The sequence below is a fragment of the Pelecanus crispus genome, chromosome 4 (genome assembly GCF_030463565.1).
Source record: "Pelecanus crispus isolate bPelCri1 chromosome 4, bPelCri1.pri, whole genome shotgun sequence".
In the NCBI taxonomy this organism is placed as follows: domain Eukaryota; kingdom Metazoa; phylum Chordata; class Aves; order Pelecaniformes; family Pelecanidae; genus Pelecanus; species Pelecanus crispus.
This window is the reverse complement of record NC_134646.1, coordinates 74,817,953-74,831,252: the sequence shown is the minus strand read 5'-3', so window position 1 is coordinate 74,831,252 and position 13,300 is coordinate 74,817,953. Positions and strand designations below refer to the sequence as shown.

At 37.9% G+C, this 13,300-nt stretch overlaps 1 protein-coding gene across 1 annotated transcript in view; it reads right to left on the bottom strand.

Moving 5' to 3' along the window:
* The window catches only part of SORCS2 (sortilin related VPS10 domain containing receptor 2), a 591,852-nt gene that overhangs the window by 64,572 nt on the left and 513,980 nt on the right, over positions 1-13,300 (bottom strand). Inside the window, exons 9-11 of the mRNA XM_075708979.1 lie at positions 12,131-12,310; positions 6,808-6,954; positions 5,273-5,375 (exon numbers count right to left, since the gene is read on the bottom strand). Of these exons, the coding sequence (XP_075565094.1) occupies positions 5,273-5,375; positions 6,808-6,954; positions 12,131-12,310 (430 nt within the window). The remainder of the gene's footprint in view (positions 1-5,272; positions 5,376-6,807; positions 6,955-12,130; positions 12,311-13,300) is intronic.

Sequence of the window (13,300 nt, the reverse complement as noted above, 5' to 3'; positions counted from 1 at the left end):
ACTGAGGATGTGCGTGGCATGCCCCCAGCCATGATGGATGTGTCTGAGGGTAGAAGGCCAAGGTATGATAGCGTCATGGGGCTGTATCGGTTAGCAGAGGTAAACCTGGTGCTGTCTTGACCACAGCACTTATGAGAAACAGTCCAACGTGCGTGCCTTCTCCCAAACCATGGCCTGGGGGACCATATACACCTGAATTGTTCTTAAACACTTCCCCAAAGGCTTTTGACACCAGCAGAGCCAGGATACTGTGCTAGGTGGACTCCTGACCTGAGCCAGTATGGCTCTGCTATTGTTATGTCTTGATGCCTTGTTTCTTAAAATTAGCAACGAAAAGGTAACATTTTGGCCTGAATTTCAGATTTTTTTGATTAAGCAGTCTTATTTCTATCACTTGCATTCTTATAAGCCTTTTCAAACTGTGCTCTGGGATACAGGAAATCCTCTTTTGCTTTTTCACTTGTCCTGAGTAAAGGCTAATTTTAAAGTAACTGGGTAAAAATCACACATTCCATCCCTCCAGGGGTGGAAGTCCCAAAAACTACAATACAGGGGTACTAACTACTCTTCAACATACTTCTCCAAGCTATTTGTAACTTTGCACATGCCAGTTTAGCAGCTGGTAGCACAGGAATGTGAAGGAAAGCAATGTATTTTAGTGGTGCCCGGTGGCCAGCCAAGCTCTCTGGAAAGGTGGTATAGCTGTGAAAAACACACACAGATCTCAAGAGAGTAATTAAAAGTTTGTCTTTGCTCAGGCATTTTGGCTGGTTCCTACTGGGTCACACAAATATGGAAGATTACCTTCATATACAATTTACTATTAATTTACGTTTAAAGGGCTACTTATCACTGCATTTACCCATATTTTTATATGTGATTTTAGACACACTTACTGTGAGAAGAAATAATCCCCATATGCAACACTTCAATAATCCTTCTAATATGGAAAATCTTTTCCAGCCACTTAAATTTAGCATACAGGCAGATTATCTACTCCAAAAGGAGAGATGTACCTTGCCTAGATTTCTGGTAATTAATACAGTTGTAACATCCCTTCAGTCAATGCAAAATAAGCTAAAATTTCATGGTTTGTAAACTTGTAGTCACAGTGTAGAACAAGCATACTACCAGTTTGTATTTAAATGTCCCAGATAGACAATTTTTGCCTGGCAAGCTGAAGATGCGTTTAGCTGAGGGAGTGATTCATGCCATCAGAATGGGGGAACATGTTGATAGAAGAAAAATCCAAACGAATCGCAGCATATTCACTCCAAAATGCACTGGGAAAGGCTCAATCATCTCCCTGTTCCCTCATCCTTTTTATAGTGGCATCCTGGTATGCTACTTTTGCGAAAAATGATATAAATTTATCACAATGTATGCAATATATTCGGGCCTGATATGACAAAAAGTAAACTGAACTTTCCAGCACTTCCTCAATTTGCGTGAATGTGCAGCGTTTACTGCTTGCTTGATTTGCCATCTGGATTGGAAGCTAAGCAGACAATTATTGTAAACTAGCACCTGAAAAATCTATACTTCTCTAAACATTTTTCATAGAAAAGTCCTTCGCAAGTTTATAGTAAAAATTTACACATCAATTGACACACATTTCATAGCTGATGCTGTGAGAAATAGAAGCTGTTGCCAAGACGAAAATGCATGAAAATAAAATGTAAATGCAAAATCCTATTACGTTTCTTAAAGGGAGCAGTTATTTAAAAGAACACTTTAATATGCAGCTGTAAAATTTAATATTCTGTCTGCACAATTTTATATATATATACATAAGCTGAAAATATGCATTCCTCAACTATTTATGCAACTTTAATAGAGTGGAATTTTTATTTGTAAATATGAGTTTAAAAAGATGCAATTTTAACATCCTATTATTGCATTTTTCCCAAATGCTCTAGGCATCAATGCTGTTCACCATTTAATTATTTTTTAAATTAAAACAATATCCAGTAGCCTCTGTGTTCTGATTTTCAAGCACAGGATCAAAACTATCCTTAAGTCACAGGTTAGGTTTTCATTGCCACAAGCAGCTGTGTTGTGTAAGCTTTCTATAAAGTAGCCAAACTCCGTGTTAGAGGTAATTTTTTTTTTTTTTTTTGCCTTTTTGACTGATAGCCACACCGCTCTTATTGAGAGGATGAACTTCATGGTCTTATGGTTACAAACTGTTTTCTAATTTCTAGTTCTTATCCACTTGTTTAGATCACTTGTTTCTACCCCATGGTTACACTTCCAGGAAAAAAAAAAATTCTTTATTGTCCTTTATTTTTCTCAGCTAATGTGGTTTTCTTGTAAATATTCTCTATTTCCATCAACTGCCAAGTAGTCCTTCTTAGCACCTGCTCATTGGTCCTGCAAATTGATGATCAGAATTGTACACATTCTTATTAATAAGGTCACTGTACAGTATTTTGCCAGAGTATTAATATTTCCCTCTCTCCACTGGCAGTTATTTACTTACTTCACCCTCAGAATACATTTCTCTTTTTCACAGCAAAAGGCCCTAATGGTTCCTAGGCACACTGTGATCAACTACATTCACAGATCTTTATCATCTTCAGTCATTTCCAGAAGATGTGTTCTCCTTAAATCTGACAGTAGAATTCCAATAGTGTGACGTGGCCCAAATAATCTGATTTCCGTATGCGCTAAGTTCCTAGTACTTCTGTTGATTTGCATAGGATTATCAATTTCAAGGATCAGGCTAAAAGAAATTCAAGCTCATTGTATGTAAAGTATTTCTGATAAGAAGTGTAAGTTTACAAGGATACCAGGTTTGCCAGATAAGACTGAACATGTGCTCTGAATCTAGATGACCTGAGCATCCAAATCCTGTAAATGCAAGTCAAAATCAGAGTTGATTCAGCTCGTCTGTTGGCAAGGGGATGCAGTTGCTCTTCAAGATTTTTAAGACTCCAAAATAAGTCCCTCAGCTCTGTTTGCAACTACATGACCCTCTCAGAGAAAGGAGGTACTGCACTACTCTTGGGCAAATTTTTCTCACTTTCATACCATCCATCCTAGCTTTTTAGCCAGCTGCTATGAGTGACAGTGCCTCTCTAGCATTTCCATTACATTATAGGTTGCTCCACAATCAAGTCAGATTTAACATATAAATTCAGTTCTTAACGATATCTGGATGTCATCAAAAAGGCTCCCTCATGTTTACGTTGAGGAGAGCTGTTGACTAGTTTACCTACTGAGCATGGTTAAGACAATGTCACAGCGACAAAATCTCACCCCATGCTAGGAAGGAATTAAGGGCAAAATAGTCTTCTCCAACCTACCATCCCTAATAGTGTCTCAGAGAACAGTGCACTTAAAAAAAGTCCACAAAACCCAACCAAATGAAAACAACCCAAGATCTCAACGAGAATCAGTTCACCGAATCAGATCATAACACAAGGACAGAGAAAAATGAAATAGAGTAATTAAACCTCATTGTTCAATTTGCTACTAGAAGGCATTCAGGTGCAATATGATGAGGCTAAAATTAAGAACCTACATTAGAATAGGAGTACCTTTATGTAAAAATAAGAACCCCGAGATGGAAGCATCCTGGTTTTGGCTGGGACAGAGTTAATTTTCTTCCTAGTAGTGGGCATAGTGCTGTATTTTGGATTTAGTTGGAGAAGAATGCTGATAACACACTGATGTTTTAGTTGTTGCTAAGTACTGCTTATGCTAGTCAGGGACTTGTCAGCTTCCCATGCTCTGCCAGGTGCACAAGAAACTGGGAGGGGGCACAGCTAGAATAGTTGATCCAAACTGACCAAAGGGCTATTCCATACCATATGGCATCATGCTCAGTACGTAAGCTCCGGGGAGTTGGCTGGGGGGCAGCGATCGCTGCTCGGGAACTGTCTGGGTATCTGTCAGATGGTGGTGACCAATTGCATTGTGCATCACTTGCTTTGTATATTATTATTACTATATTGTTATTATTACTACTACTATCTTACTTTATTTTATTTCAGTTATTGAACTGTTCTTATCTCAACCCACGAGTTTTCTCACTCTTACTCTTCCAATTCTCTCCCCCATCCCACCGGGGCAGGGGGAGTGAGCGAGCGGCTGCGTGGTGCTTTTAGTTGCTGGCTGGGGTTAAACCACAACAGGAAGTTATTCTTCTAAATATAGGAATTCATAAAATGTGAATTAAATACCTAATAGAAATGTATCTACAAGGACACTGTATAAATTCTTAGTCTCATTTGTGTCAATAAAAACATAGCAACATTTCACCAGGTAGGTCTGCCTCCAGTAAAATACTTTAAGCTCCATTTACACTAGGGGAAAACTTGAAATCTTCAGTTATATTGAAGTAATGGCAGCTGTCAGTCTCTTTCAACACCAAATATGCTCACCTTGATACTCTCAGGAAATTTTCAATTAGGTAAGCCATTTATAAGCGACTAGCGTAAGCTAAGACAGAAAGCATTATTGATTAAAATCAGATACACTTTTAGGAAAAGAGAAGCAGTACATGTGTGTATTTCACCTAAACATAATCCATAACATAAGAATAAAATAATGCAACTTAAAAAATCTTTTAGAACAGTTAAGATTCCAATAATTTTGAAACAAAGAAACAGATAATTAAATTAAATTAATAGACTAATCACAAGGATACAAAGTAAAACAGAGCTATGTGAATATTTTTCTAGATGAGTACTCAACACTGCGATGGTATTTCTTTTATTAAATGCCACTTCATAGTAGCATGGCTCCATATGTATGTTATATGGAGAAACCAGAAGCAGCACTGTTCCCAACATAGAGACACATTTGCCTCTTTCACTTCATCTCCCTTTAGGCAAAAAGGAAATTAATAAAAATTACAAGACAAGTTATCTGTATCTAAGCATAAAGAACAAAGGCTTGGCCACTGCTTACACTGGTGTATTGGATTTGCTGGGCTATTCATTATGCTGGATGTGTTACACCCGACTTCTAGAGAAAAAGAGTGCAGGACAAGTCTCAGCCACTGTCACTCCTCCACACCACACTAATGGGGAAGGAGATCAGCACAAAGCATAATGTATTCTGTTATGTATCTGTCCTAGAAGACAACGCTGGGACTTCAATTAACTTTTATTAAATTCATCAAGAGATCCCATAAAGGGTTATCCTGCAGGGAAAGCCTTTATTGGCAACGTTTCTAGCATGGTATTGTTATAAACCAAAAGACTAGATCTACAAAGAACTGCTGCCACATTTCAGGTCTTAAAAAATGATTTTATGCATTTACCTGCCCCCATTATGAGCCCTGGTGCAGTGTCCTTCGTATGGACTGTTCCTGACACATAGGGATTGTCTGCCCAGCGGAGATGGAGGTGAAGGTAGCAGTCAGGCTTGTGGGGGAAGAAGACAACAGGTTTAAAAAAAAAAAAAAAAAAAGAAACAAAAACCCCACAAACAAAAAAAACCAACCAAAAAGAACAAAAAAAACCCCACCAAACCCAAACAACTGGTAACAGTTATGCGCCTATATGAAAGCCCAGTCAGAGCACTTCAGATATGTCTTTATAGAGATAGAGAATGGCTGTTTCCCGTGGAGCCAAAATCCACTCTGAAATATTAAATTTAGCTATCTAACTACCAAGAACCTCTGGTGATGTCTGCGTAGTCTGTCACTATCTCAGCAAAAAGATTTCCAAACTCAAAAAGGTCAGGATGAAATTACTTTATAAAAAACCTTTGTGACAGAACAATTGCTTAAAAAAACCTAAAAAAAACCAAACAACAACAAGTATTGCATGTTTTTTCGTTCCAGGTAACTGGTAAAATGATGATTAAAACCAACTGTTTGTACCGAAATGTCTTTTTTAGAAAAAAAGTAGTATGAAAAATATCATAATGACTTTTGGACACATCTGATCACCTCTCTTTGCTAAGCAACTTGCTGATTCTTGCTCTTTGTGCAGTAGCACTGAAAGGTCATATTGCTCTCAGCAACCTGACCATGAGCCTTACCAGGAGCAGGCTGCCAGCATCGGCTGGGAGCTGCTGCCACTGCGATCCCTCCGCTCATCAGGCTTGAAACATACAGCATGGTTTTAAAGTCTTCAAAAGGGAGCCAACGGCTCCAGCCCTCCATTTCTGTTACATGGAGAGCAATCAAATCTCTGGCAGCGGAAGGACTAAAAGCATTTATTTCACCCAGCCTGGTGTCCCCAGGAGCAGAGAGTCAGTGAGAAAAACACAAGGTTTACAGTACAGCCTCACAAATAACAAAATACTATGGGTAGCTGGGACATCTAAATAAACTGAAATAACAACGTCTTACAAAAAGAAAGGACTTTTTCATGCAGTTAACTGTTGTATTTACTTCCAAGCAACTGTCAAGAGTTCCCTTTAACAGGGAACCAAGGGTTACCTTCGTTTAAAATGAAACAAAAATACAAAAGATGGAAAGAGAAAAGGTATTGGTAAGCTGCACTTGACTGATGATGTGCCCCTTATATGCAGACACAAACGATTGTTGTCATGATTATTCTGAACTGGGTTGTGTGTTTGACGCACAAGAAAAAATGTCCTCTTTGTGTCAAAGTATGCTCTACAATAAGAAATGCAGTACGACAGGGTCGTGACTACTCACTCTACAAGATGACCGGACTAACAGCTTGCGCAGGCACTGCGCATGCAATGCAAGTAGATTTGCCTACTATTTTGGCTGGTAAACTTGGTGCAAAGCTCTTGGGCTGTCGGAACTACTGCACATCCTACCATAAAAATAGTTCTTGTGCACTTTAGAGAAAGGATAGGCTAAAAAGAACCACTTACAGGTTTGCAGTTTGTCGGTTTGCCATTCATATCAATGTCTGGAGGGTTTAGAAAATCCCAGTCACGGCCTTTGTTGTAGGTTATCAGAGTTGTAACTTTCCCATCAATTTTCTGGTTGGCCAAAAAGACGCCTTTTACACCTCTGACCTGAGGTATACAGGAGAGAGGGTTAATGACCAGCACATACACTTTTTTTTCAACAAGGATTAACCCTGAATCGCTGCTCTTTTGTGGCTCTGAACTGTGTACCTCTGGTAGTTTCTCTACTAGGAAAGTGAATGATACCTTAAAAAAAAAAAAAAAAAAAAAAAGGCAAAAGGATAAGAGGAAAGGAAGAAAGGGGAATGGGAGGATTACTGCTATCTGATTTGTATTTCTAAATGTATTTTAAAAGGATGTGTTATTCTACAAATTCTACAAATGATGTAATCAATTTTTAACAGCAACCTGACTTTACACTGAAGTCATGTGACCTACATCATATAAATAGTACACAAGTAGGTTACAGTAACAAAATATAATATCCTTTCAAATAACACTGAATTAGGAAGCACAACTGCCTTTTGTAGGAAATAAATGCAGACAAATCATCCAGGGAAAAAACAGCGAGGGCTGAATCAACCTCTCAAGCATCTGAAATGCCAGCCTAGCTCTACACATTTAGCCTCCCTTCACCTGTTTAACCTCTGGAGAAAAAGAAAAAAGTTTACAGGCTCTCTCTTCTCTTGGGAAAATTTAGTTATTTCATATCAAAATAATCTGTATTAGAAAATTATTACAACTTAGAGAGTCAAAGTTAACGGGGATAATTTTTAGAAGCAACCTGACAGTAGTCACACCTTAATACGTTTAGCTGTAGCCCTAGCGTTTATGTTATGTGCTAATATTCCACCCAATGGCATGAGATAAGATCTTGTATTAAATTTGAAGGTTTCCTTAAGAGTGTTCTTGTTTCCCTTTTGATTATTTATGAGGCTTCTTGAATTTTTGAAAAATTCTTGAAAATGTATACCAACTCATACACCATTCCAACATAGTACAGCTCTCTAATCTGCTTATGTGCTGACATTTAACAAAACCGAAGCATTCATTACAGCTAAATGCACAAGATAGCCAGCTCTTTGCATGATCAGGAATATTTGCCTCTTGCCAACATGATTAATTCCTGGATTTTCTATTTATTTTGTATTGGAAATACTTACTCTTTCCCTTTTTTCCAACTACCAGTTATGAAATCACTTTGACATTCATTTAACAAAAGCCTTCATTTAGGGTGAAGAGACTGCATTCCTTCCAGCAGGCTACAAATTTGATACCTATTGTTTGTAAATGTTTATAACTATATGATTTTTTCTAAGGAACTGACCCAAATCTACAGAGAATAAGAATGCTCTGCTAGTTATGGTAACAGCCTAGAACTTGGAAATGTATTTACATTTAGATAACCAAATTCAGTACAGACATTTTAATACCCTGCTCTCCCATGAGTTCCTTCTTCCTTAAAATGCCATGCATGTGTGGTTGGCTTACTTATCCAGGATGCTGGAAGCTCAGAATTACCTCCAAGTCAAACATAGTATAAAAGTCAACTACTTTGCAGTGCAGGTGAGAAAAGGAAGGAGAGGAAAGAAACTACAAACCTGCTTGCTTTATTTTCAAAGCACTTTCATCTTGCTGGGGCTTTATTACATATTCTATCTTCCAGAGACAGCACAGCCACGAATACAACTGAAAAGCCTGGCAGTTCAAACATTTACTTGGGAAGGTAGACTTAGGGTTCAATTTCTGTGCATGTTTTCTTCCAGAGAACACAATATTAAATATTTAAACAATAATTAGATCAGGGACTGCAACTGAGGTTTCCCTCTTCATTTGTGGATGGGAAAAACAGTGCTGCATCATGAATATTTTTGTTTCCTCTCTCTCTCTCATTTTTGTTTAATGAATATTTAATCATTCCATATAATCATTCACTGGGAGTCAGGCTAAAATTTTTCTCCATTCCCACTCCCATCTCTAACCTATCCAAGTGCTAGGGGAATCTCTCCTCTCTAGAATATGGGACAAAAGTGTTTGAATCTATTAGACAGAAAGGCTATGAAAAAATTTCTTCCAGTGTCTCAGTTAACTTCTCCCACTGCTGCTCTAAAACAAGATAAAAGCTGACCAGCACTTCAGCAGTTCTACGTTGAATGAACGGCATAAACCCTACTTGAAATAATAAATAACTTTCAGGCATCTGTCTTTGGGGCAAGTTCAGAAGCATGATGTTTGGAGTGGTGCATTAGCTTAAAAACTAATTACTAATATAAAATTACAGTGTGTAAAAAATGGCAGCTTTAAAACACCCCACCCCCTCTGTAGCATTTGCTGTTTTATTTCTCCTGTGACCTATGTAAATACATGCCTGACTCTTTCTGTGAATACTGTAAATGCTGTATGTCAAATCTACCTTCTGGATTCAACTGCGATGCCGAAGCACCCAAATTCTTCTGCACTTTTTACTCCTTGACTCAGTTCCCTAATCTAAAATTGGGAGATTAATATCTTTCTAGCAAGAAGGGAAAAGATTCACATTAATAATAAGGTGCTATGGAAAAGAAGACATTTCAACGTTGTGGAGTGTTCAGTTACCCTGATGAGCAGTCCAGTAGCTACCCAGACAGATGAACACTAGGAAATTCACAAGTATCTTTCCTTTGATTTTTTTTGGACTTTTGGGTTAGTTCTTGAAGCACCTATTTTACAAAACAGTTCAGGGGTTAGTGGTTCCCCAGTACTCTTAGTAAAACACTTTGTACCTCATAAACCTATTTTCTAAACAGGTTTTCTACTATGACTATATATTTTGTGACACATTAATTGCCACATTGTTACATTACTGATTTTACAGCCAAACACTATTCTGTACTACTTGGTAGCAAGAAGCACTGTTCAGATGGCCCCACAGTGTTTATTAGTAGCAGTTACCAAAATAAAAAAGATACAGCGATATAATAGAAGTTTGTGACTTAAATATACATGATTTGTTGTTTGGGGAAAAAAAAGATGAAGAATGTGTACTGCAACTTGTGTAGCTCTTACCCGTATGAGGAGCCATAACAAGATCCAATCTAGAAGTGTTACATTAGTATGCCCATCTTACCAATATGCCTACGTCAAATTTGTGACTGGTTCGCATTGGCAGCGCTTGATACAACTTCAAGGACATGCTCCTTTTGTACAGTCACTTAATACTTTACCTTTCTTTTTCTTTCTTTCTTTAACAAGTATTTGGGAATTATTCCCCTTTCACACATGCAACATGAAAAGAAATATAGTACAAAAAAAAAAAAAAAAGATACAGCATATAAAAGAAAACAAATGAAGCAGGTAGAAGCCCATAAATCATTTTATAGCAGGTGCACAAGTAAAAGATGAAGTGAGGTCAGCAGAAGTTAACAAAGATGAACAGTGCAAATTTTAAGGAGGATTATGCACTGGTGGAAAGAGAAATTGTCAACCATTGAGAACTGTCCCTGTGTTGCACTGAAGATTCCTCTTCCCAAGATGGGATACTTGCATTAAAATGCCCAGAGAGAAAGCCAAGACTAGACCAAAAAAATTCCATCCTCAAGGACTGCAAGATATATTTAGTAGTTATTTTGTATTGTGTAAATAATCCATACATTACCTGTAGATATGAGTACACAATCACATTCTAGTAAAGAAGACGAACACTAATTATTTATCATACAAGCCACCTGGAAGCTGCAGGTTGTAAGCAAATAAAGTGTTCTCCTATAAAGCAATTCTATTCCAAGAATAGCTCCAAAAATTGAATTGTATGGCCCCATGTGTATTGCCTTTCAGTTACTCTTTATCATGTGCGCATTTTTTTTAATGCAACCCTACAAATTAATCCAGCACCCACAATAATCTAGGATGTCTCTGTCTTGTGCGTTATCAAATATACCCTCAGTGAAAATGGTGAAATTGTGAAATTCTGAAATCATCACTGAAACTGAATTAAATAAATAACTCTGTAGACAAAAGGACACCCAGGGGTGGCATCTCTGCACAACTTATCTGAAACGACATCCTACAGGTGACGCAGGGAGAAGAGATTGCACCTGACTCCCTTTTAGCTTTGTATCCCACCGGAGTGACCACGAGCAGAGCTGCAAACTAATGATCTCAAAAAATCACCCTATGGGAATTTGGCTACCCACAACATATAGCTTCACTCATTAAGAAGCCTCATTTCTAAAAAGGTAGAGTCTAGAAATCATTGGTAATGATACACCTTCTTGTTTTACTACAGCCATTTGGAAAGATAAAGCTAAACAAAGATGGAGGAGATAAGGGGGGAAAGAACTACTATCATTTCCCCCCACCAAGAAGAGTCTAATTACAGCCATTTACCAGCTCTGTAAATGTATGACTAGTACCCTGAATTACTACAGACCTTTTCCAGAGAGATGTCTGATGTGCTTTAAAGATTTTTTTTTTTTTTGTACAATAACACCAGACAGATTAGAGAGTAACAGTCGCCAAGCTGTGTCAGACCAAAGGTCCATTAGTTTAATATCCTGATAATGGCCAGAGCTACATGCTACAAGAAAGAACAGAACCAGAGCAAATGTACACGCTATTACATTTAAATGTCACCATCAACAGGAATGGAATTAATAAGTTTTTGCTACTCTTCCAGAACGCTATATTCTTCAGTCTTTTCTTTTGCCAAGTGCACTGATGTTAAAATCCAAGATAGATTTGTTTACAGGAGAGTTTGTCCCATAGCAAATGCTGTTGGCATAAGACACCTACTGAAAGCAAGTGGATTTGCTGTCCAATATCTAATTTTGTTGGTTCTTCACTTGTCAGAGCTGACACAACCTAGCACAAGGCTTGCAGGATTACTATTTAAGACCCTACTGGCTAAAAGATGTCCTGCTGTAAGTCAGGCAGTGTATCACTGAGTCACCTAGAAGAACTAAGCTGTACATAGGCAGCTACGTAACTTCTTACTTCAGTAATAAACTGCGCTGCCAGCTTCACTTTTCAATATCTTAACCCCCCCCCCCCCCCCGCTTCAGCCAGTTCTGGTTTTGCATGTCCATGTAACTCCACACCAAGAATCTAGTTCTTAGAGCGCACAGCACATTAGCAGGGCAAGAGGGAAACATGTAAGTAGTAACGATGCACTACCAATAAGAAAGAAATCCTAGTCTTTTACATTAGAGATAACGGTAAAAATATATTAATGTAAAATTAATTATACTCAATCAAAATAAAAAAAAAAATTGAAACTCCATTCAGACTATACACATTAAAGACCTACCTCCAGAATATCTATCAGGACGTTCTCTTCTGGCTGCTTTGTGCTCCGGACGTTCTCTAGCAGGATAGAGTAGTAAACACCTTGCGGGTCAGACTGGTACAGGTTGTACGTGTCTGTCTGGTACCACTCCTGAACAGCCACAAACACCTGGTTTTCATCTGTACTGATTATCTGTAAATCCTGTAGAACAATAGGATACCAAATGACTCATGTTCCTATCATTTCTATTTTACAAACAGTAATAAATTGGCCAGCAGAGTTGAGTACGGGAGGCAGGGGGGATGCATCTGAAAGGACAGTAGTATCTCAACACAATACTAATCAACATGCCGTATCCCATCACTCTGAGGTGCTCAGTCGCTGCCTTCTGGCTACAGGTTATCAGAGTGCAAACCAGCTTAGTGAAGACCAAAAATCATGAATGTGCAAAAGCTGTGCTGTGCTTTGACTTTTATGGGAAATGACTCCCTGAAAAGGAAAAAAGGAAAGGAAAAAGTAAATGATTTTCCAAGACCTGGATGAGAGTCAATGAAAGACTGAAACAACATAAACAAAGCTAATCTAAAAAATAATCCTCAGGTACCTAGAGAATTAAGAATTGTCCAGGGTAAAGCATAACATAGCACAAAGAAGATCAGATAAAATTTACAGCAATTATACATAGGAAGTAGTACCTATCATGCACACAGCTCACGTATATTATAGTACATAATGCTAATTTATCTGTGTAGACAGAGCCACTTAAATACTCAACAGTAATAACATGAGAGTCAACATTCTGCATTCATTTCTCAAGAATTTCAGGCGTGGATTTTGTAACAGCTTCCTTTCAGTTTTCCCAGCTTCTTCACTCCAAACTTCTCAAGACAAAAAATGCACAGCTGGGGAAAATAATGTAACAGTAATATTAAACAGAAAAAATAAATAAGGAATTAGCAACACTACACTAAGCTTAGGAAACAGGAAAAAAAAAAAAAGAAGGACATGAGTTTGCAATAGGATATGGCAGCAAAAAGGCACATGTTGGGGCTACATATGAAATGGCATCTAGTCACGGAGACTGAAAGCTTGTAAACTCTTTATGACCTTGGTACTTAACTGAGAAACTGTATACAGTTCTGGTCACCTTATTACTCGAAAAATAACTAAGGTGATGGAGTGAATATGAAA